Genomic DNA, 23,908 nt, shown 5'->3' on the forward strand with positions numbered 1-23,908 from the left:
TGGTTCGGCCCTGCAAGTGTGTAGTTGCTACGCACTATTGTTTCAGCTTTGCAACTATACAGTTACTGCATGTTATTGTTTCGCTTTGCAACGATGCAGGTGCCGCGCGTTACTGTCGGGTTTGGCTTTGCAGCCGCGTTGCTGCCGTGCGTTACCGTCCGCGCACACACCGCGGGGAGCTGCTGCCCACCCGCTGCGCAGCTCCTGCCGGGGGGAACGGCGCCCGGACCCCGCCGCCACCGCGGGGCTGCTGCGGGGCCGCGGGAACGGCTCCGGGGACCTCCAACCCCCGCGGGGCAGCGCTCGCCGGGGGTGCGCGGCTGCGCCGGGGGGCGATGCGGCGGCGTGGTGACCCGGCCCAGGCTGGAAGCCGCTCCCCGCCGGGCCGCTGGGCGGTGCCTGCGGCCCCGCTCCGCCCCGGGGGCACGGCCGGGCGGCCCCGCTCCGCCTCCCGCCGGCGGCGGCGGCACTGGGACCGGCCCCGGGAGCAGGAGCGGCCCCGGCAGCGGCAGCGGGAGCGGCGCGGGTGAGCGCTGCGGGCGGCGGCGCGGGCCCCGGGACAGCCTGCGGCGGGTGGCGGCTGCCCGCCCGCCCCGGGGACCCTACGCGCCCCGGCGGGACCCTGCGCGCCCCGGCGGGACCGGGCGCGGCGGAGCACGGGGGTCTCCTCGCCGGGAGCGGCGGGGTCCCGGGCCGGGCCGGGAGGCAGAGTACGGAGGTGCCGGGGGAGCTGGTGGGCGACTGCGAAGCTCACGGCGGGCAGGGGACAGCGCGGTGCGCGGGGCCGGGCGTCGCCAGCGCCATCCCCAGCGCTGCCGCCTCGGCAGGGCTGCTCGGGGTGCAGGATGCCCTGCTGGCGGGCGGCCGCGCTCTTAAGTGATCCAGGCGCTGGCCTTTAAATATCGACTGTCGAACAGGAGTAGCATCCGGTGGCTCTTTTGCCTCGGCATTAGCACAGCTGGCATGTCAGAAACAGTGTTTTCTTGTCTTATTGACAAGATCATGTAAAAATGGAACACGCCTTCAAACCACGCAGGAAGAACTCGAGAAAAGTTCTGTGTGTGGGAGCAAAACAGCACGGAATGGAGCCAATTCATTCCTCTTTCTTAAGAAGATATAATGGGTCACTTAAGGACATGTCTTTCTGCTTTCTCATTGCTTTTGCAGGACATGGAGGGTCAGGAACTGCCTTATGTGCTAATCGACCGTATAGGAGGGAAGCATGGAGTATATGAAGACCATGTTGAATTTCTGGAGAAACATTTTTGTCTCGTCACCATGAAAGAATATCTTGAAAACAAGACATTTCTCAGCAAAAAGATCACTGCCATTTATATGTGGTATTACAAGCCAGTTATCAATGAAGAGCTGCTCCAGAGCTTGCCTAACTTGAAGATACTTGCAAGCTCTGGCGTGGGAATAGATCACTTGGACCTGAACCTCCTCTCCAGCTATAGTGTGAAAGTGTCCAACACGCCATTTGCCGTTTCCACCGACACTGCAGACTTGGGGATGGCTTTGATGCTGGCATCTTCCAGGCGGCTTGTGGAAGGTAATAACTGAAATTATTTTAGTCTTTTTATAGGAAAGGTGACTCTTTCTTTGAAACATGCAGTTAGAAAGTGCGTGCTGATGCAAAAGTGACCTTAAAAGTTACAGCAAAATACAGCCATGAGGGAGAAGTTAAGACAGGTCTGTTGTGTCACAATAACTCGCATGCAACGCAATACTGTTTCCAAACATCAGCAAGGCAGACATGCTCCTCCTTTAGACAGCCTTAAATTCAGGCCTCTTCTCCCTCAGCCTGTAGCCACTTTTTCATTGTACTTATTCACTGCAGCCTTGCTTTTCAAGTTTTAATAAAAGGGGATTAAAAGAAGGTATTCTCAAGGAGGCTTGAAACCTGTTGTTGTGCTTTAACCCCAGCCAGCAACTAAGTTCCATGCAGCCACTTGCTTGCTCCCCCCGCCCAGTAGGATGGGGAGGAGAATCAGGAAAAATGTAAAACTCGAGGGCTGACATAAGAACAACAATAATAATAGTAAGAGGAGGAGGAGGAGGGGTAATGAAAAGGAGATAGGGTGAGAGGAATAAAACCTGAAAGAAAAAAATGAAGTGGTGCACAATACAATTGCTCTCCCCTCACTGACCGGTACCCAGCCAGCCCCCGAGCAGTGCTCCCCCCGCCCCAGCCAACTCCCCCTGGTGTATATACTGAGTGTGATGCCCCATGGTATGGAATATCCCTTTGGCCGGTTGGCATCAGCTCCCTCCCGGCTTCTTGTGCCCCTCCTTGCTGGCAGAGCACGGGAACTGCTAAGTCCTTGACCAGGGTAAGCCCTACGCAGCAACAGCTAAAATATCCGTGTGTTATCGATGTCATACTAAATCCAAAACACAGCGTTGTACCAGCTGTAAGGAAGAAAATTAACTCTCCCACCTGAAACCAGGACACCTTTGTCAAGCTGCCATGTATCTGAGTCATTACAAGCAAGCTGTCCAGAAACCTGTTCACCATGCTCTGTGCTTCTTTTCCCTGCCCACTTTGAGGTACCTGCAGGATAGCTGGGAATTGTATTTTGGCTTTGCTGAAAGTCTCGGTGACACTACGGCTGATTCAGCAGTCGTGCCGTTCCATGTTTACAACGTGGGTGACAGTCTGGCACCGCCAGTTTCATAAGCCCCACTGCTGAACCGCGGTGAGCTGCAAGGCCGCGGTTCGTTCCAGCGGCGCAGAATCTGTCCTGCCAGCAGAGAGGGACAATGGGCAGGGTGGAATGTACCGCGCAGGGGGCTGCTGCTGTGGCCTTGGCTGCCTGGGCTGCCAGAGAGGGGCTGGGTAGGTTTCTATCTTAAGCAAGAAATCAATGTCAGATGTCATACCGACAGTGCAGCATTATTCACTTCTTGTCCAAAAGCACAACAATATTATGTGACTGCTCCCGTGCTTCTGCCTTGTCTTACTATGAAAACTGGGGAAAAAGTAATCAGATGTTGGGGCATCCTTTACGCAAGATTTTTCCTTCTCTTCCCTCCTCCAAGGCTACCAGCTCGCGGTTTCCCCTGACACGGAGTATTTCCCCGCTGACTGGCTGGGGGCTGAGGTTTCTGGGGCGAGCTTGGGGATCGTGGGAATGGGCACCATTGGCTACAAAGTGGCCGAGAGAGCCAAAGCCTTTGAAATGAAGATTTTGTACCACAACAGGAATCAGAGGTAAAGCTGGTTACAGCTCTATGGAAATTGTGTTTTGTCACTGCTTTTAAGTGTTAGTTGTACCTTTCACTGTCGATCTGATCTCCTGTTCTCTCTGTGTTACGACAGGATGATGTGCTCTCTGCACTAACAGTTGTTTTTAAATACAGTTATTAAGTACTGTGCTGGGAAGAAGCAAGGGCCACAGACTATGACCAGGCTCACCCAAAAGTCCAAATCATCAGGCCAGCTCGTGGTGAGAAGGCAGGGCAAAGGCCAGACTGGGTCTGAGGGGTGCTGGGGACTAGCCCTGCCTGCGGCATTACCAGGGCAGGGGCTGACAGCCCCAAGGGAGCTGCCGTGGCGTCCTGGGATGTGGGGGAGCCCTGGGGAGCCCGACAGGGACAGCCAGGGCTGGTGGTGCCCTGTGGGCCATGACAGTAAGTCACTGCCTTATCATTGGCTCTTTAAGTGGCAAAGTACATACATTGCTTCAAGATGGTTGTTATTTCCCAATGTATGCAGAAACAAAGTGAGGAGGGAATTGGAGAGACATATCTCACCAGTCCACCTGTGAGTCAGGACTCCCTGGGCCTCCCTGAAATGTTGGTGACACTGTAATAGGCTGAGGAAAGGAGAAGTGGTCTGGGAGGACATAACTCCCATGACTTACATGGGGCAGGAATGCAGGCAGAGACAGCTCACCCTTTCAGAGCCAGCTGGCAATGAAGAGCCAGGTTTGCCAGCCTGCTTGCTGTCTTCTAGATGGGGTTCACGTGCCCTTCACACACGCCGTGACTCCCTCCCATCAGGCCTGTCCCATCCTCTCCTTTTGCAGGAATCTGATGGGAGCTGGGCAGTACGTGCCCAGACCCTGTCCTGACAAGAGACTGAACGCATCAGCAGGTCCTGCAGTGCATGGCTTCAGCGAACCAGCACTGATGCACACAGCAAGCAGGCTGCTGCTGGCACAAAGGTCTGAAGATTTAACCCCTACCCTGTCTTGGGGGTTTCCTTGGTAATTTTCGGATGAGTTACTTTTCACAGAGTAGGGAATTAATGTCAAACATCAGTCTTGCTTTTGGATTGGAAAAAAATCTCCATTACCATCAGAAGGTGTGACACATGCATTTATTTTATGATTTATTCAGTGCATTTACACGATACTAGTTTCTTACTTTCCATCCCTGCAGGTACGGCACTACCCCTTTGTGTATAGTGCACTTAGTGTTGTGGGAATTAACAGCTTGACATTTTTATTTAATGAGTTTCAGTCAGATAACTGGCTAACTGTTTTGCACTACAGAGTGAAGAAAACTATCCAGAAACCTTTTCTTTAATGGTGATTTGAACTTTTTCTTTTTGCTTACTACTGGCCTTTAATTTTGGGTTTTTTCCCCTCAGAAACAAGGAAGAAGAAAGTGCTGTTGGAGCTATTTACTGTAAGAAGATAGATGATTTGCTCCGGCAGTCAGATTTTGTGTTGCTGTCTGTGAACCTGACTCCACAGACACGCAAATTGATTGGGAAGAGGGAGCTGGAGCTGATGAAACCCACAGCTACTCTCATTAATATCAGCAGAGGTAGGGTCCAGAACCAAAACTGCATTATGGTTTGCTGGTGTAAAAAGTCCTCGGAAAACTCAACCCTAATATAGCGTCTGTCACTGAAATTTCCAGTAAATTCTCTGATTACTGGATTATTTAGATATCTGTGGTCATATCTCAGCAAAACATTGAAGCAGTTCTATAATTGTGAGTGAGTGGGTCTCTAAAATGTTAGTGAGCTTGGAGCACTAGAAGCCTGTATATATTTGTATAATCTCTTACTCAAGCTTTTTATTTATTTACCGCGGTGTTGCTGCTAACATATGTCAGTGTGGCACAGCCCACTCTGGTCTGGCACTGTACTTTGTTTTATGGTACTGTGTACTGTATTTAAAATTCCTGACTGTCCAACTCTGATGCACATACCCAAGCTTCCTCCTCCTGCTTCACCACACTCCCTCTGCTACCACTTCTGCCTTGTGAGCATCACTAGCCCTGTCGTTTGCCTGACCACTGTGCGCAAAAGGATAGGGAGCAAGCAGAACAGAATACGAAAATAAGATTATCCTTCTTACTGTAACCCAGGTCTGGTCGTGGATCAGGACGCTTTGGTGGAAGCCCTTCAAAACAGAGTTATTAAGGCAGCTGCTCTGGACGTGACATATCCTGAACCTTTGCCAAGGTAGGACGTGTATCTCAGTTAAAGGAGTCTGTGTGCATGGTTCAAACGAGTTTGCCAGCCTGTGAGAAGTGACATGATTTTGTTTAGTAGGTGTCCATGATGTATGTGCACTAGTCCTGCTGAAACAATGTCCCCCGTCCTTCCGCCCTAGCCAAACAAAATTCACCCTGACTCACTTGGAGGATTTGTTGCATAAAAAACGCACAAGCGAGGCAGCAGTCTGAACTCCTCCGAGTATGCTTGGGTCATGCAATTAGTTTCTATTTTTAATTATTATTTCCCTGGCTTCCTTCAGATGATGAAATAACAGATGAATGCTCTGGCAGTGACTTAGCTTGGTGTTTCTTTTCCTTTCCCAGGGATCACCCTTTGTTAAAGCTGAAGAATGTTATAATAACTCCTCACATTGGAAGTGCCACCAAAAAGACACGCCGCCGTATGATGGAGAACATGACCGAAAGCATAGAAGCAAGTCTTGCGGGTCTTCCTGTCCCCAACGAAGTGTTACAATAAATGGCCTGCATTTGATGTTAATGTCATTAGCGTTTATCCTAGTGTGATGAACTGGTAATTTGAGCAGTCTTAATGTAATTCTCCTATGTGTGTTATACAGATAAAATGTGTAACACGTGGGTTTGGTTTACTTAAATAACCAAAAGTGATTCGGTGTGGAAAACCGCAGTATTTTGCCATGAATGTCAATGAAAAACTCAGGAGTCCAGAGGCTTGCCTTGGTGTAATTTATTTTGCTCATACCCTCTTAAAATTGCCTGTCGAGGTCACACCAAGCCGAAGGCCAGTGCTGCGCTGCGTGGTGCAGCAAAGTGCGGTGTGTCGGGCCGGCTGTGGCTGATCCCCAGCAGTGCCGCGTAGCCGTTCCTTTTGCGTTTAGCCATGTCCTGTTTCTGACTCCCTCTTCTGCATGATACTTCTGCGTGCTTGTGGTCAGACAGACTTTAACAGGGCCACAGAAGTGTATCAGTGATCTGCTTACTCTGCTAAGACCACTCATGAAGATACTAAATAAAACGGTCACTAGTGCCTGGGGAATGCCACCAGCGCACCGTCTCTGGTTTGCCACCACTGCTTTCAGCATGCAGGCCGTTGTCATATTCCATTTATTGAGCTTTTCATTCACCTGCCTGCCCTTGTCCTGGGCCTTGCCTTTTCCCACCTGACCCACCGGCAGGCTTTGCTGAAGTCTGAGAAAAGAGCTTTGCTGCATTTTCCTTGTCTAGGGAATCACTGGTTCTACAGCCAGTTGGGTGGGTCTGAGCCATCTCTTACAGATTCACGTCATGTTTTATTAAGATATTTTTCTTTTTATTTACCTCTGTAGATCCGATTATTTTTCAGTATCCTCAGACGTGCTGGGCTGTTTGCACCGCAGCAGGTCAGTCGCACAGCCAGTAGCTGTCCTTTGCCCCCTCCTGCTCTTCCCCTAGCGCAGCTGCTTTCCTTTGATCCTTTCGTCACCGAAACAGCCCTTCGGCGGGGCTCCCACAAACCAGGTTTACTTTCTCTTCCAAGGTCGCTCGGCCAGGCGGCCCGGGCCCCAGCGCCAACCCCGCTGCGAGGAGCCGCGCATGCCACGGCGTCCCTCGGGCTGTGCCGTGTCTGTCATGCAGGGAGAGCGTGCGGCGGCGTGTGCGGAGGGGCCGCCCCCAGCGCCGGCCCGGCCCCCTCCTGCCGCCGGAGCCGCCCCTGTTACCGCCGCCCGGGCCGGGCCGGGCAGGCCGCACCGGGGGCTCCAGCAGCATGTGGGGCGGCCGGGCGGCGGCGGGCGCGGCGCGGGAGGCCGCGGTGCTGCGGTGGTGCCGGGCGCTGCACGGCTCCGCCGCCCTGCGCGGCTCCAGGAACCTGCTGAGGAAAATGCTGCGGAAAAACAAGTGGGTGCGCGGCGCGGGGATGGCGGGCGGTAGGCCCTCCCGCCGGGCTGGGCCTCGCCGTGGGGTTGAGGCTGGGGCGGGCCGGGGCTGCCGGGCCTGGGCGGCCTCCGCCGGTGGGGCCAGACCGGGCCGCCCCCCTCCCGCCTGCGGCCTGGCGATGGGGCTGCGCGCTCGGCCTGCCCGCACCGCCGCGCCGGGCCCTGCCGGGGTGGTTGCGGGGGTGCGGGCTGTGTGAGGGGCTGTGGGGCGCTCCCGTGTTCTCGGTGCACGGGGCAGAGCCCCCCGCCCGAGGGGCAGAGCCCCCCGCCCGTAGGCAGAGCCCGGTCCCCCTCGGCGCAGCAGCGGCGGTGCCCCGGGCTCAGGTAGCGGCGCCGCGGGGCTGTGCCCGGTCACCCCGGCCTCCCCGCGGGGCTGTGTGCAAGCCCGGGGCAGCTCCGGCCGCGGGCGGGGGGCGCTGCCCTCTGTAGCCCCCGCAGGGGGGCTGCCCGGGCCTGGAGAGCCTGGGGGACGCCATGCACCTTCAGGCGGTAGCGTTTCCTTGCAGGGGGAGCGTGCTGGTTCTCTTGAGCTGCTGAAAGCTAAAGCCGATTCCCTTTCCTTTTCCCAAAAGGAAGAAGTTATGGTATGATAGCCCTACCCTGGGATCGAAAATGGTAAGTGCAGGCTTTCAAGGTGCTGTGTTTGTCTGTGCCCCGAGGAACAAGCTTCTGCCGTCTTGCCTTCCTTTGGGAAAAGCATTTTGTGATGGAGCAATAGCGGAATGTTGTGGATGAGCACTAGGGTAGGGCTCCGCATGCCGGGATTGCTGCTGAGAGGAGCCGTTCAGCTCCCGGTGGCTGTTTCCTCTTCTGTGTTGGTCTTTCATCTGTGCCAGCACCAATGAGCTCTTGCACACTTCTGAGCCCATAGCAGAGAACTGATCCAGATTAAACCTTTTCTATACCAGCTTAGAGTCACTTTTACAGAAAACAAGTTTTTAGGTTTGTTTTCCAAACAAGCAATACATTTCAGTTCATACATGCTGTATCTTAGAAAATAGAGTTGTTGAGCTGTACAACTTTCTACAAGATAATAAAGAAACTAAGAAACCTTGACTGTAATACATGAAGGTCAAAGATACTGTGAACAGAAATATTCTGTGTTGAAACACCTGATATATTGAACCTATATAAAGCCACCACAGCTGCAGTAATGGCATTGTGAGAGCATACTTAGTAGTGTGCACAGAACTGTATATAATTGTCTAGTACAAGTTTGTAACTGCTAATTAATGTGTTTTGTTTTGTTTTTTTAAAGATGTATAAACCAACCCAGTTAGCCTCTCTAACGAAAGACAACCAGATAAAAACTAGGAAAGAAGATAACATACGCTGCAGAGTCTTGAATAGTCTTATTCATAAAGCTGTGGCAGAGATGATGACTACCCCCGAAGTTAATCAGGAACTTTATGATCTCAAGCTGGAAATCTGCAAGGCAAGTGCCAAAGCTACAGCTTGTGTTGAGCCGCTTTTGCTGATGCCTTGAGGTCGGCGTGGTGCCCCAAAGGAGCTCCCCCGGGTGGTGTGATGCGTGCAGGAGTTTTACTGCATTGTTTGTGATGTGGCAGAGCACAGCAAGGTGAGCCTCTGGATTCACCTCACCTACTAGGAGAACTTTGCCACTGTTGTACCTGGCTTAGTAGACCTTTGCCACTATAATGCAAATGCAACTTAGGCCAACTAAATTGTGATTCCCCTGGTATGACTTTTTTTCTGTTACTCAGACATGTACTGTTTGCCTTGCTCTTTCAGGAGGAGCAACCTGTTTTTACCAACATAAGTGTATCTTTCCAAGGGTCTTTTCTTTGTGCAGCTTTGTGAGAGTCGATACCTCTTCGTGTCCCTCACCAGCATCATTACACAGGCAGAAGACTTAAGTGGGGAGATTAATTAAAAATAAAAGGCAAGCCCTAGAGAATGGTGTTGGCAAGCAAGGTTCCAGAAAGAATTGGAATTTGTACTTAATTGTAGCTAGTGTTGTCGTAATTCATGGGTTTGAAAGGGATGTTAAAGTTCTGATTCAGGAGGTCGGTCTCCAAGTTCTTGTTTGTTGTCTGTAGTTTTTTTCTTATATATTTACTGTTTTGTTAAGATTAAGTGATACCAGTGTTGGCTTAAAAGCTGGATGGGCTTAGCTTTGTTAGAGGCATGGGATAAAAATTGCACCTCGTAGCTGCATCTATGACAAAGGGTTTGTCATTTCTGATTGAAATACATTTTTTTGGCAGCTGAATTCTGTCATCAGACAAGTAATGAAAATTGCATGGGCAAGATGAATCTTTTGGCTCTATATGTGCAGTATCCTTTGTACAGTATTTCTCTCTCTCTAGGGTTTTGAGGATTGCTTGTCTTGACTCAGATGGCCTGTCTGCATAAAAGTACTAGCTGGTGCAGGCAAGCTGCAGCAATTCTAGGAGGGGTGGCTGTTAATGAAACAAGGTACAACATGAGAGAGGGAATAGAAACAACCTTCTTCCAGATATAGCACAGATTTTATCACAACTGCTTAGTGCTTAAGTGTTGTTGCTGCACTGGGACATGGCTGAGACTCAGTTCTGATTTGCTCTTGAGCCGTTTCTGGTCTGGTATTGTTACTTCTGTTATCAAAAGAAATCTTCAGTAGGCTTTCTGCAATCTGTCAGAATTTGGTTTTTTCCATATCAATAGTTACAGTTACATAATAGTAATACAAATAAGAATCATGCTTCAGGCCTGGTACATCAAAATTTTATCCACTAGATAGCATTACTCGTGTGATGATGCAGAAATGGCTTGGGTTAGATAGGGTTATGTGCTTACGTTAAACTTGGTGTGGGAGATGGGGAGGGTTGATCCTGCAGCAGAAACGGCAGTTAATGATCACAGTGGGTTTTGTAAGAGTTTGTAAGAGTCCTCCTCCTGAGGGAGGAGTTACTTGGTGGAAAAAATTAGCATCTGCCTTGGTTTTCAGGGACAGTCCATTCTGCCTTAGGAAAGAGTAGCAATGTCAACAGCAGACTGTGATAGAGTGATTTCACTTCTGGAAGTACTCTGGCGTTGTCTTTTCCTGGTGATGTATGTAGACACCTATCTATTTGAATTGGTTTCTGGACTAGATGACCTCTGAACTGTGCTTTCGAATGGGTAGTTTACGCTTTCTCCTCTGTCTCGCTCGGCCTCTTCCTTCGGTTGAGCCAGATGGGTTATTAGAACCTTGCTGAGTGTACTTTCCTAGCGAGAACCTCTTCTGTAAGATGCTGCTAGATGCAATGAGTGACAGTTATAGAAATCTTTCAGAATCCCATTTGTATTTCAGAAGTTTATTGTTCAGGGAGATTGTTAGTCTCTCTCATGTGTGCTTTGGCCCCTGCACTCCATGTGTTTCCAATTGCATGCATGACCGCTATGAATGCTGTCTGTGAGTGAGCTAGAGCTTCAGGCACTGGAGGTTCCCAGCAGGCTTTAGGACTGGAGAGACTCTTACATTACAGTGGCATGCAGGACATCCTTTTTTCTGTCAATATCAAAACCAAACTCTGGGTGACAACAAGCTGGGCAGCATCACAGGTCTTTCTTTTGCAGAAACTTAACACTTTCAACTGTATTCCAAACCAGCATGCCATAAATTGTTTTTCTGGACTATTTGCGATGGTAGCACTGTTGTGTTGACTAAATGTAGTGCTGTCAACAACATACAGGTGTTGGCAGACTTCTCCTCCATTTAGTTTCAGTTGAAGAAGAGATTAGGCAGCAACTTGTCTAATTAAAAAGTCCTTTCAGGTACTGAACGCAAATCTTACTTGGTGTTAAGCTCTGGCTCTGTGAAGGCAGGATGTAATTACGGTTCTTAAGAGCAGAGATGGAAGAAGAGATTCTCCTAAGAATTTACGTATCCAATCTGGGTCACTGTATGCTTATTCATGAACTAGAGACTTTGTTACATATGAAGTATGTGTAGATACATAATTCTAAAGAAACATTGGTCTTTTTGCAGGTGTCCCTGTCATCAAACTTCTCAGCATGTCGCGTGTACTGGAATCCTGCTGCTACTATGGAGAAAGATAGTTATGTTGGAAGGATACTGCAGAAAAGTGCTCCGCGTATACGGTACTGCTATGGGATAAACAGTTAGACCACTTCAGAATTCTTAAGTATTTCTAACAATCTATATCTGACCAGTTAGGATGCTTTAGGTTTTTAGATGTTTGGAGCATCTCCTGCGATGAGCCTCACAGGGAGGGATGGCTGTGTCAGACCAGCTGTGTGTTCTGCTGGAGCACAGCAGGCTTATTTGGCTTCTGTGCTTTCCTAGGCTTGAACTGGGCTGAGCAGAAGAAAGAGGTGTCAGGGTGAGGTTTCACTTCATTGTACTAGTGATGGGGGGCTGGGCATACTGTGTATGACAGTAGGCCAGAACATGATGCTGCACAGGAGGACAGGCAATTACAAGTATTTCCTTACAGATTCACTGGGCAATTCTGATTGCTAGGGACAATTTGGATCCCTCCGGAAGGGATGAGTGATATTACAGAAATTCTTCAGAATACTGATATCAAAAAATAAATGTTGGGATGCTACCGTGTATTGTGATGCTTTTATGCATTTTTGACAGAGGGATATCAGAGATTTTTCTCTCCCTTTTTCCTTGGCTTACCTGCTCCTATCCAGCCAATCTGTTGGAGGATCAGGAATTCACCCCATGGGGAGAGCGGCATTGAAGCATACCCGTAGAGCCATTTTGTTTTCCCGTTTCCCTAGGCTGTGTAACTTCTGCTCCAGCACTGTGCTCTCTTCTCCTCCCAACAGCGTCCACTCTTTGAGAAGGAATGTTGCTGGCTGGGAAGAAGACGCGGAGAGCGCTGTCAGTCTTTCCTGCAGCTAGCATGTAGGGCTAGTTGTCTTGCCCTGCTGTGAGGGCTCTGTCCCCCACTGCCCACCCCTGCGGTGGAGATAAGGAAGCCAAATGAAGTGGGGAAGGACCCACGCCAGCCTGTGCGTATAGGAGGCAAATCTGTTCTCGTCAGTACTCAGTGGGATCTGCAGCTAGTAGTTTTTGTATGCTACACGTTCAGAGTTGGGGTTTGTGAATGGATACTGTAAGTTTTGCAAACCATATCCTTAAATTTGCAGTACTGCTGGAATTAATTTAACATATTTTATCTGTCCTGGAGGTACTGTACTGTTACTTATACTGGTGAATGCTGTATTTTTGCCAGGTATCTTCTGATGAGTCGGCAGATTCTAGGAAATGTACCCCCAATAGTGTTTGTAAAAGACAAAGAAGCTGCAGCTGTAAAAGAGGTAATTGTAATCTTTGACTCAATGTACAAATACAATCATTTGCAAACACGGTAACTTAGGGTACCATAATGCTTAGGAATGTGGAGAGAGATGATCATTCAATTGCTTTACCAATCTATATTAAAAATTAGTCTTTGCCTATACCCTTTCCTCTTCATGTTCCAAAGCATTTTAGCAAAGAATCTTGAGTAAGGCTGAGGCTTATGTACAGTGTAAAAGAGTCCTTGTAGCTATTGTCTCATGAACTTTTTTTTGATGTTACTATCAAAATTTCCAAAGTGAAGTTTAGAGAGAAGTTTGTTGGCCAGATCATTAGGCCAATAAAGAAATCCTAAAAAATGAATTTATAATTTTAAAGAATAATATAGGGTAGGCAGTTGTCTGTTGCGTGGTATATGTGAGGTGAGGTCTGAGGAGGGGTCTTCCACCTTGTTAGTGTTACATGTCTTTAAAATTCCATTTAATCCAATTGGTGATTTTAAATTTTTTTTTCCCAACCTTTTTCCATCTGTGAATAGTTAAAAAGTTTCTAGGGAAGTGCAGATCTTTGCAGAGGACGTAAGCTCACTGATACTACTTCTTTTTTCACTTTTAAAATTATCTTTGCTACTTCACATTTTCTGTGAAGGTGTTGATAGTTTTAACTAGTTAAAATATTGCTAGAATAACAGTGTTTTCTAGGAATTTGCTGTCATTAGGACTGTGAAGTGAGGCCTCTTAAATAGTGAGGTTTCCACAAGAGAAAGATGACTTCAGTGAGTAGAATTTCATGAAAAAAGTCTCCTCAAGGTGTTGATGTGAGTGGAAAGAATGTTAATTGAAAAGAGCATGTTCACACGCCTATGCCCTGAAGTGCCTTACTCTGAGATGTGTTACTATTACAACCAGTTACTGTTAGTGGCTTATGGGCTCACGCAGTGGGTGTTCGCAGAGCTGGAAGGGGTAACGAGAACTTCAGACTCTCTAGAAACGCAGTGAACTGCTTGACCTTTCTGTGGTCAGAACCATTCTGAGTTTCAGGCCACTATACTGATGCACAGTGCAAATGTTTTTCACCTGCATTAGCATCAACAAAAAGCACAAGAATAGAAGTCAATTAAACACTTCTGAAAGCTATTTATATTTATTATTATGCTCCTGCTAGTCAATGCAAGAAATTTTATGCAGCAAGTAACGAGTGATTATGGAAGCACTTTGTCATTACCATTACTCTGTAATTAACGTACCTAGATGGAGCTACAAGAATCTACTCCTGCAGGTCCTGCCTTTCAGGTCTGTTACTGTTCCCTTAATCACTGTTTCTCAGACTTACTCTTCTTGAAGAAGAAAACCCCTGGACTACCTTACATTCAAGTTCAGTGCATAGGCACCAAGAAAGTTAACCACAGAAGACAAGTAAAAACCTTCCTTGTATAGCTTCTGTCAGTGTGTGGCACTGGGAAGCACTTAGATGGATTGTCTTTTGACACTTTGCAGATCATTGGGTTGATGTAGTCCACAGGTTTGAGTAACAGGCCTTGAAATAATGTAGCTGAAGCTGATTTTTAAGTATTGGAAGACAGGGAAGAACCATCCAATTCAGCTCTTAGAATAAGATTGAATTAGAAGGGAAACACTGTAAAGAAAAGTAGGAATAAAAATTTCAAATGAGATAAAATTTTTACAATTGGGCACTGTCTGTAAGCACTGAATAGACTAGATTCATAGCATTTACTGATTAGGTACCATGTTAAAAGGGAGTTGGGAATCCAGTATTTATATGTAATTGAATTGCAAACTCGCAGAAAGGGGGAAGACATGAAAAAAATGCTACTGTGAGGATGTTATTAAAAAGGATTTGCATGACTGAAGTAAGACCAAATAAAAATCATGTATGTCACACAATCCCTAGCCAATTGTTAAGGATGTTCATAAGGCCAAAAAACTTTAGGAATCCCTGCATCGGTTATGCTGTTTGATACACTTCCCAGGCAAAAGGTAGAAGCAGTTCCTTGTAAATGGAGGAGGGGACTATTTTGGAATGGTTTTGCTAAATATTCCAAACACTTAGAAAATAAAATATTTGCTGTTAGATACTTGTGTGTTTCATGTAGGTGTGAACAAAGTAAATTTCATACAAGACCTTTAATGTGCATTGTCTTCATGTGCTTATAGGTTGAAGAATTACTGTCAATTGCTGATTTTGGACCTCCAGAAGAAGAAGAAACATTATCTCAAAATTATTCTAGGTGGGTTTTTTGAATCCAGATTGTACAAGTGTCCATTTTCATCTCTGTTGGCCAACTTAAATTGGGTATTATTTGACATGGCAGAAAGTATATTTTAATTAGATGTGCACACTGTTGTTACCTCAGAGTTCAGCAAATGGTGTTAGGAAGAAGCAGAAAGTAGAAGAGAAAGACTTTTTGAAAGACCTTACAGAAAAGGCATCTCAGCTTTTTAAAGAGATCATTTGTGCTCTTTTATTAACAGAGTAGGCTACAGAATAGTTTAGGACAAAACTAACATGTAATCCCAGAAATTAAATGTAGAGGATGGCATTTTATTTTGTCGCTTAAGCTTTCTTTACCAAAGTTACACCCATTTATTAAAATTAAGGGAAAATATTTCTTATTATGTATGCTCTGGTTTACTTTAATATTTTAGTGCAGTCACATTTTCATAGGCTGTTTTGTTGTTCTTGTGCACAGGTACCTTGCTGCAGACCACAGGTTTGCAAATATGGAAAGGGGAAGTATTTTTTATATGTGAAGTGGACCTCTGTTAAGTTGTGGAGAATGACTGAGCTGTCCCATGTAAGCACAGCACACGTGCTTTCAGAGGCAGCTGGCCCATGAGGTGGTACCAGATCACAGTCTTAGAAATCAGCAGTGTTTGATGTCCGTACTCAGAGCGATGTAGTTGTTGGACTTGTTACTTGCAGACCCAGTACTTGTTCTGGTATTAGTATCTTTACATTTATGAGGGAAATATTTTTAGAATTTCTAAGAATTCAAGACTTAACATGTTATAATTAAATTTTTTAAAAATGCTTTGCAGGAGTAGTATTTGTTTCTTGCTGGTAGTTTTCTCACAAGAATAGAAGCTCTACATTTACCAGTACTCCTCTGCTTCGCGACTTTTTTTTGGTATAAGTTTGGTTTGTTATGCATGAGTTACAAGTTCAGTGACAAATCTCTTTAACTTAAAGTAAGTTAATTTAGCATTCTTCTGTAAGGAATTTTGGTATGGAGGGCTGAACAATCTATTGGAATAATGATTCTGTGGACAGGATGCTCTCAAAGCCAACAGCCTTGCACTTGTGTGCTGCAGTCTGTTGGTAGAAATGCTGTTTGTGCCTTAACATCTCACAGGACAGTTCCCCAAGTGCAATTCAGAAGGAGCTTCCTGGGGGAAATCATTGTTGTGACAGACTTTCCCACAGGGCACCTAACACTCTGTGTCTTGTTGAAACACCCAAGTCCAGCTGAAGGTGCCATGTGCTGTCATTCATATGTCTGCCTGTGTTTTGGGCACGGGTTGTTGCTTCTCACTTCTTGGAAGAGCTGGGAGAAGTCTAAACTTCCTTGGGGCTCCCAGGTCAAATGCTCACCCTGTCGCCTATGCACACCTTTTCCCAGAAACAAGCAGTTTCCTCTGTAATGCAGTTGCTTTATTGGCTTCCTCCCATTAAATCTGTTGACACAGCCTGTCCCTGGACACATAGCCTGGTGGCATCTCTTCCTTCTTAATGCAGGGAGCACAGTGCTTGACACAGTGCATTAATAAAGGCAAACTGAAACCTGCAGTTTATTTCTGTGTTACTCAATTGTCACAGTTAGCATTGCCCTTTAAAATATACACAGGGCAAAAAAAACCCCACAACATTGTTTTCTTTTCCACAGTAAAGCCTTCTCTTCAGCAACCCAATCTTCAGATTCACCTGTGCGGTCTAATCTTTTTGGTATTGATCATGAACTGCTGAATAAGCAGATAATGGACTACAAAAGACTGAAAGCGGCAAGACATGTGGAAGGCATTGCCTGGACAGAAGAGCAGGACCAGCAGCTTTCTAAGATTCAGAAGAAAAAGAAAAAACCAAGGAATCCTCCTGATGATGACATTACACCACAGAAGTACTTACTGGACAGATATGAAGCTGATTACTGGGATGATAACACCGAGTTGGTCTCAGACTATGAACTGGAGGGTGAATTACAGGAAGAGGCAAATGAATTGGAGGCAGATGGCGGCAAAACTGTAAGTCAGCCTGCTGATAAACTGCAGTGAAGCGAGAAAGCCAGTCCCTTTAAAGTGAAGGCTGCCAACAGCAAAAAAACAGACTGTTGTAGATACTGAAGGATTAGTTTTGAACAGCCTGTTCACCACTTCCTCTTTCAAACTAGCAGGTTTGCCACACATGGGGAGGTTTGCTAGCACAAGGGATGTAAGAAAAACAAAAATGCTATTTGTGACATCCTGTTAAGCAGCTTTCAAGCTGCTGCAGTTGTGGGACTTTCAACCAGAGAGCAGCAGTTTTGTAGTAACAACATGACGTAGTGCAGCACTGAGTTAAAACTTCCTGCAGTTCTGATGATTATTTCTAATAAAACTATGGTTTCTGTGCTGAAATAAAATGTCAGGGGTTTTTTTCTTTCTTTTTTTTTGTTTATTTTTATCCAGATCACTCAAACAATCACAAAGTGATGTTGTCTGTTTTTTGAAGGTAGGAAGGAAGAGGGAAGCAAATTATGATGGTGGTGTTCAAAGGGCAGCCTTCGGTGCACAAAGATCAGGACAGGGTATTCTCTAGAGGACCTCGTGTAATGGGGGAACTCTTTCCACAAGACAGTGAAACTCATTGAAATTATGGCCAATAAGAGTTACAACCCTGAAATAAAAAGAGTATTTATTTTACTGTTCAGGAATGTACAGTTGTGCAAGGGGAACTTCAGCCAGAAAAGAATGGAGAACTGCTCATCTGTTGGGTGAAATTGGCCAAAGCATTGACCATGACTGAAAAAATATATTAAAACTTAAAGGCAGAGAAAAAGCAGCAGAGAAGAATGCCCCAGGAACTGTTTGAGATTTGGAAATGGATGGGGAAATCACAGAAAAAGTGAAAATAAAGCTTTCTGGCTCAAAGCAAGTAAACAATAGCATGGGTGTTTAAAGTCAGAAGGGCTGAAGCTTCCAAACAAGTTATAACTAACAAGGTAGTAAACCAGGAATCCTACCAGAAATAAGGAACATTTCATTCCATTAATTAATAGGAAAGTAAAGAGAGACTATGCAGGGGAGGTTGTACCTACAGTATGTTGCTCTAGATTATCAAAAAGATGTAAAAGAGAGCAAGTATAAGCTCCAGAATATAAAAACCAGTCTATAGAATTTTTAGGTTGAAGAGAGTTCAGGTCAGCAAAGCAAGCACTGAAATAACCATTGACGCATATTTGAAGATTTTGATTGCCTGTAAGAATATGGAGAGGATATGGGCTATGAATGTCCATAGGTGATTCCTGTAAACTGTATAGAGCTTGTATTGACTAAGGGTCAGGACCTTATAAACGTACGCATCACTTTTACCAGGATACGTGTTGAAGCTATAGCTCATGTTGGTACTTGCCCAGCTTGAGGTAGGTGAATAATCCCACAAATTTCAGCGTGCCTGTTCAGGCTTTCCATGAGTTCTTCCTGAATTCCACGGGATGGACACACTTTGAAGTAGATGCTTTAGTTTGTTTTCCTGTGAGTGAAGGTATTTACCACGTCAGAAGCTGTTTCCGTGCAGTATCACTGTCACAGCCAGCCATGAACTTGCTGCAACTTGGCAACAAAGCTCTTTTACTTTTTGAATGAATGACAGGAACCTGTTAATTTGTACTTGCTAAGTGAATCCACAGAATACTAATGTCTGCACCTTTAGTTTCTGCTGTATAAAATGTCGACAGTCCTGACTCAAAGGTTAAAAGGAGGAAAAAACCCTCGACACCCGAACTACTCCATGTTTGGTTCTTGAAAGAACAGAGAACAAAGGTTATTACCTCTGCCTCTGGTTCAGTTGGGGCAGCTATAGACTGGGCTTGCACTTCAGGGGTTAGATTTCATCTGAAAACAACCAAACCCATTCTCGCCGTCAGCCCCAATACCTTTACCCCCCATTAAGCACATGAGGGCAGTTCACCTTCACTGCTTGCAGCAGCTGATGGCAGAGAAACCGGGCTCTGGCTGGGGTGCGCAGCGGTGGGACAGCCCTATCTCAACCTGACCGTGAGGAAAACGAAGCAAAAGCAACCGGATTTAGGAGAGATGGAAGTCTGAAAAAGTGACTAGGCGGGACAGACTGGAGGGAAGCAGCAGCCCAGGGGTATCTGGAGGATGGCCCAGAGTGGTGGGGGGAGCAGCTGCAGCCCTACCCCCTGGGACCGGTGCTCAGCATCCGCTGCCTTCCCTGGGAACCTTCCCCTGCCAGGCTGCCAGCCTAACAGTAACCTCAAGGCTTTCATAGCCATAAAAGACGATAAATGAATGTAACACTCCGAGCAATACAGACTATAAGCGCTTGCAGAGTCCCTTGATTTGGTTTATATGGGTTGTGCAAGCACAGGTGGGGAAGGGACTCCTGGTCCCCAGTCCCCTACCTGTAATGGCAGCCGTGTGGTGCAGTCCTGTGTTCGGCTGTTATTCCTGGTTAGGGATACGCCGGTGGGACTAACGGCTATGGAACTTCGGCAGGACTAGACATGCAGCTGAATTTAAGCAATTGGCACCCCTGTGAGCATGTGCTACGCACTTGTGTTTGAATCAATGTGATTAGTCAATGACAGTTTTTTTTTAAAAAAAGAGCTTTCATTGCTTTCTATAATGGTCAATCCAAACCTTCCCAAACCCTCAGGGACCCTGCCAGTGTACCATTCAGATCTAAGTTTCAGACTGAAAGTAGAGGAATACCTGAGTTACACCTCCAATCTGGTTATTTTCCTGAAGACCTGGTCCTCTAAGGTGCAATCTTGAAGGGGCAGTGAGGGCATGCAGTTCCTCTGCTTCATTTTAGCCAGTCAGTTTGATTTCTCTGGCCCCTGTGAGACCTTGCCATGAAAGTGTTTATGCATTTCCAAAACAGAATTGTCTCTCCAGGAGAATGTCTCCAGCAGGCAAGCTGACAGTGAGAAGTCTACCAACTCTCTCCAAAGCACACAACTCAAGGAGGGTGACACTCTCCTTACTCATGTGAGTCAGAAAAGCCACTGACGAAACCAGCATCATGCCAGGGAAATTAGAAAACCACGACACACATCTCGCCAAAATCCCATTTTCTGTCCAAGGAATTAGTTATTTGTCATGAAAGCCAATGTACCCTTAAGCCTTGCTTGCATATGTAAAGCCAAGAAATGTAGAGTAAAAGCTCACCAAAGAGAAATAAATTAGTACATTGCCCAATGTGTTGCCATTTTGTCCTATACCTAACTCTGCAAGAGGGTAAGTGAAGACAAAAAGCTTTAGTTTTAAAGATTTCAAAGCTCTATAGAATGTGCCCTATCAAACCAGAAGGAAGTCTTCATTAACTGGAGAGTTACTGGGTGGCGTGCACGTTTTTTCTTGCATTCAGCCACTGCTGATAGCACATTGCTGCACTGCACTCATTTGTACTTTAAAATCTACTACGGTGAAAGACTGGTCATCCTCGTAAACACCAAGCCAACAAAGCATCACGCTTCACTCTGTACGAATAAAAGGGCAGAAATGTTTGTCTAGTGTGGTAATTAATTCTGACTTTTTTTGTAGTATGTTCTTCAGGTAGTCCTTACCTGGTGGGCTTTGCTCAAACTTGCTGGAAACCAAACTGTAATGGAGAACACCATTAATTTTGGTTAATTACTCTCTCTCTGGCTCCAAGGAGCAGGTAAAGAAAGCAAGAGAGAGGAAGCACAGCCATGGGCATGGGTGGAGCGAAGTGGCAGTGCTACAGCAGGCGTGGAGACCTGTGGTGGCTGGTAAAGGAGCGAGTGCTGCGGCCCGCAGCCATGGGCTGCCACGGATTTCAGCAAATTACCTGGGACATCCCGGCATCGTTTCAGGTGATGATTGTTTTATTCTGTAGGTTCAAGCAACATTTGTAGCCTTTCATTGAACCATCTATAATTGCAAGGTTTATAAACCTTTGGTTATTGGTGGTGCTCAGTGGCTTTCCACATGCAGCAGCGCAGGTGTGCCCGTACCTGGCTCCCACACTAATGCCTGAAGTCAGTCCTTACTCTCTTTGGTGTGAGGGTTTCAAGGGTGCTGGGTGCTTGACTCAGGTGCTAGACCAAGGAGTCTGTGACTGTTTCTGCTGGTGTGTGCCTCAGGAGAAGGAGGCTTCTCTGTTTCCACTCTTTCCTTCTTCAGTGGATAACTGTGGTTCGGGAATTTGCAGTGGTCCGCAGCTGTGGATCACAAGACCTTACTGACTTCATTGACTTTGCCAACTAATCATCACCTGGTTGTGAGGAGAGGCTTCAAACAAACGGCGAGGGAGGAGCTGCTGCTGGACTCCAGGCAGCTTAATGCATCCTTGGCTGCGATCAGACCAGAAAGTCCCCTGGGAACACGGGGTGGCTCCTGAAAAGAGAGAGCCCAGTGCAATGGCACTTGGGTTCTCTGCTGGCCTGACAGCAAGCCGCGATGGCAACCGCAAAATCGCAGAACAGTGGAGGTGGGAAGGGACTTCCGTGGCCCATCTAACCCAACCCTCCTGCTCAGAGCAGGGTCACCGTGGCAGGCTGCCCAGCGCCGCCCCAGCCGGGTTTCAAACAGCTCCGAAGAGAAAGCTCTGAAATCTCTCTCGGCAATTGCTCCGGTGTTCAACCACCCCCACAGCAGGAAAGTGCCTTCTTTTGTTTCAGGCAAAATTTCCTGTGTTTTAGTTTGTGCCTGTTGCCTTTTCTGTCCCATGACAGCACTGAGGAGAGCTGGGCTCTGCCCTCCCTGTGCCTCCTGCCAGGTATCTTCACACACTGCTGAAGTCCCCCTGAGCCCTCTCTTCTCCAGGCTGAGCCCTCCAAGATCTCAGCCCCGCCTTCTACGAGGGATGCTCCATGCCCTATACCATCAATAAGTAGTAACACTGAAATAAATTATCATCTTAATGTTAAGCCTAGGTTTAAGTACCTGCTAAATGAGAGGCCAAGACTTGCTAAAGACAGGCAGCTTTTCTACAGCATATTCCCAAAGAGGAAGCAGGCAATTAAAAAAAAAGCAAAAAAAGAAAACAAGCTACCATTCAGAAGCACTTAACCCAATTCTCGAGCAACTCCTGAACTCCAGGGAACACGTGGACAGATAACAAAAATCCCCATCTACTACAAGCTTATGTCTAGAAAATACCTGCAACTAAAGTGGTAAAACACCTATCCAGAACCAATTCTATGGCATGGAAAGACAATTGGGTCTCTGTCATTTGACAGGCCAATTGAAAAGAAAGGATCAGCTCTGCCAGAGAAACCTTGCACCTTCCTAAATGTTGAACCGAGCACCAAAGGAAGTGCCTGACATTTTGTCCTAGCCCGATGCTTTTAAACAGACAAAAAAATCAATGAGAAAAGTCTGTTGAAGGTGAGGCAGCTCCATTCGCAGAGCGAACGCTGCTCACACAGTCAGTATGCCTTGCCTGAGTGTTTGGCTGGAGAGTAGGTCATCTTTCCTGAGCAACGATCAAGCCAGGCTTTAATGATTACCCACACAGCACAGAGGGAGGTTGTCAGTTACGAGACTCCAGAGATGCGTCGGTGGCCAGTTTTTCTGGGGAGGAAGCTGAACTCTCTCAAAATAACAACTATGTTCTTTATCTAACTTGTCACAGTTCATATATAGTGAAAGAGCCACCAAAAGGCTTACTTTGCATGTTTTCTTGCCCTGGGCAGCACAGCAGATCTGAAGAGGTGATACACAGGGTGGGATGCCGGTCGCTAGCACCGCGGGCTTTGCTTGGTAGATCTCACATAGTTATTATAGTCTATGGAGTGTGCACCTCCTTAAATATTCAAAAGCAAAACAGTAAGCAGTGACATGCTCAGATACCTTCTCTTCATTAGGAGGCATGAGAGCCAGATTGTCCATTGCTGCTCATGCCGTGCCATCTCTGCCACCAGGCAGGACCTCGGACACCATGGAAGAAGCTTGATGAGAACCAGGGTGTGAAAGCAAATGGTGCAGATACGCAAACACAGTTGTGCCAGGCTGCATGACGCTGCACCATGCACCTGCATGCTGCCACCTGCAAGCCCCAAACACGTGGGCTTTCTGCCCCTCGCAGCCCTGCTGCCCTCCCGGCAGCCATCACTGCAGCTGCCGAGCGGGACTTGCAGCTTCCCAGCAAGTGGGTATTGGGCCCCAAACACCCACAACCGAGCACAACGCCCCGGTAGTGTGCTGGGGAGGCTTACGGCACAAACAGGAGCCCTTTCCATCTACCCTCCAAATGCAATGAGCTCTGCCCCAGAAGAGAGAGACATTGCCCAGGACACGGTTCCGCTACAAAAGGATTTGAGGTGGAAGCAGGAAAGTACCGTGGCCTGCAGAAAATGCACAGGAGTGTTCCCCGGGCTGGATGCAGTTATTCCCCTTCCATGTGCTCGGATCTCAGCCCTGCCTGGGAACTATAGCTACGCTGAGGGTCCCCTTTCCTGGGGGCAGCGGGGACCCCAGCTGGCGGCAGAGCCCACCCCTGCGAGGGGAAGGAGGCAAGGGGGGTGGTGGTGCTGCTGTGTCCTGCTGCCATAGTGCTGCTGCAAACCTGAAGCTGGCAGCGTAGTTACTTCAAGGAGTCTTTGTTGAAGAACAGGATTCCTGCAGCTGACAAGGAGCAAAACTGCAGATTTGGTCAATGGAAAGGCAGTTCAAACATTTTTCTTCTTGTCACTGCTGAAATGCATAGCAAAAGGGGAAATGCCTTTCAGTCTTTCCTCTCCCAAACTCTTCTCTGTTTCCAAAGTTTCCACTTTGCAAATTAGACTTTTCTAAAAAAATATGTACTTGTATTTTTGGCAGTTTGTAGCAAAGAATGGCAGAAAACCCTGGGAGGGAGTGGGCTGGGACAAACTCGGCACGCTCCTGTGGTCACAGGCTAACAGAAACCAGCCAGGTGCTCTCTGTGCGTCACTCCGATTCAGATGCCCGACATTTACTTCCTCACTGGTACTCCCGGCTGCTTTGGTTAAGAGTTTGACGTTTTGTGCATTTCTACTTGTGTCAGGGCAGCAGCTGCCAGCGGGAGCCGACGCCGCTGTCGGAACAGAAAGGCACGCTGATGGCTTGTGCAG

General features: G+C 47.2%; 2 protein-coding genes across 5 annotated transcripts; both read left to right on the forward strand.

Annotated features, from left to right (window-relative positions):
* Nucleotides 1-77: 77 nt before the first annotated feature.
* Nucleotides 78-6,143, forward strand: LOC119144804 (probable 2-ketogluconate reductase). Of its 3 annotated transcripts, none has more exons than XM_037380613.1 (6): nucleotides 78-99; nucleotides 1,168-1,552; nucleotides 3,043-3,214; nucleotides 4,598-4,776; nucleotides 5,326-5,422; nucleotides 5,782-6,143. In XM_037380613.1, the coding sequence occupies exons 1-6, from the start codon at nucleotides 94-96 to the stop codon at nucleotides 5,933-5,935; spliced, it is 993 nt and encodes a 330-aa protein (XP_037236510.1). In that variant the 5' UTR covers nucleotides 78-93; the 3' UTR covers nucleotides 5,936-6,143. The 3 variants fall into 3 exon arrangements, with proteins under 3 accessions (XP_037236510.1, XP_037236511.1, XP_037236512.1); XM_037380614.1 differs by lacking the exon at nucleotides 78-99 and adding an exon at nucleotides 468-526; XM_037380615.1 differs by lacking the exon at nucleotides 78-99 and adding an exon at nucleotides 645-733.
* A 1,004-nt stretch (nucleotides 6,144-7,147) lies between these two features.
* RBFA (ribosome binding factor A) lies at nucleotides 7,148-17,245 on the forward strand. 2 transcript variants are annotated; one of them, XM_037380616.1, is made up of 7 exons: nucleotides 7,148-7,311; nucleotides 7,922-7,964; nucleotides 8,608-8,784; nucleotides 11,323-11,435; nucleotides 12,545-12,629; nucleotides 14,784-14,857; nucleotides 16,514-17,245. In XM_037380616.1, exons 1-7 carry the CDS (start codon nucleotides 7,181-7,183, stop codon nucleotides 16,896-16,898), a joined length of 1,008 nt encoding a protein of 335 aa, XP_037236513.1. In that variant the 5' UTR covers nucleotides 7,148-7,180; the 3' UTR covers nucleotides 16,899-17,245. The 2 variants fall into 2 exon arrangements, with proteins under 2 accessions (XP_037236513.1, XP_037236514.1); XM_037380617.1 differs by having other exon boundaries at nucleotides 7,205-7,315.
* Nucleotides 17,246-23,908: the final 6,663 nt, after the last annotated feature.

The sequence above is a fragment of the Falco rusticolus genome, chromosome 3, assembly GCF_015220075.1.
Source record: "Falco rusticolus isolate bFalRus1 chromosome 3, bFalRus1.pri, whole genome shotgun sequence".
Lineage (NCBI taxonomy): Eukaryota > Metazoa > Chordata > Aves > Falconiformes > Falconidae > Falco > Falco rusticolus.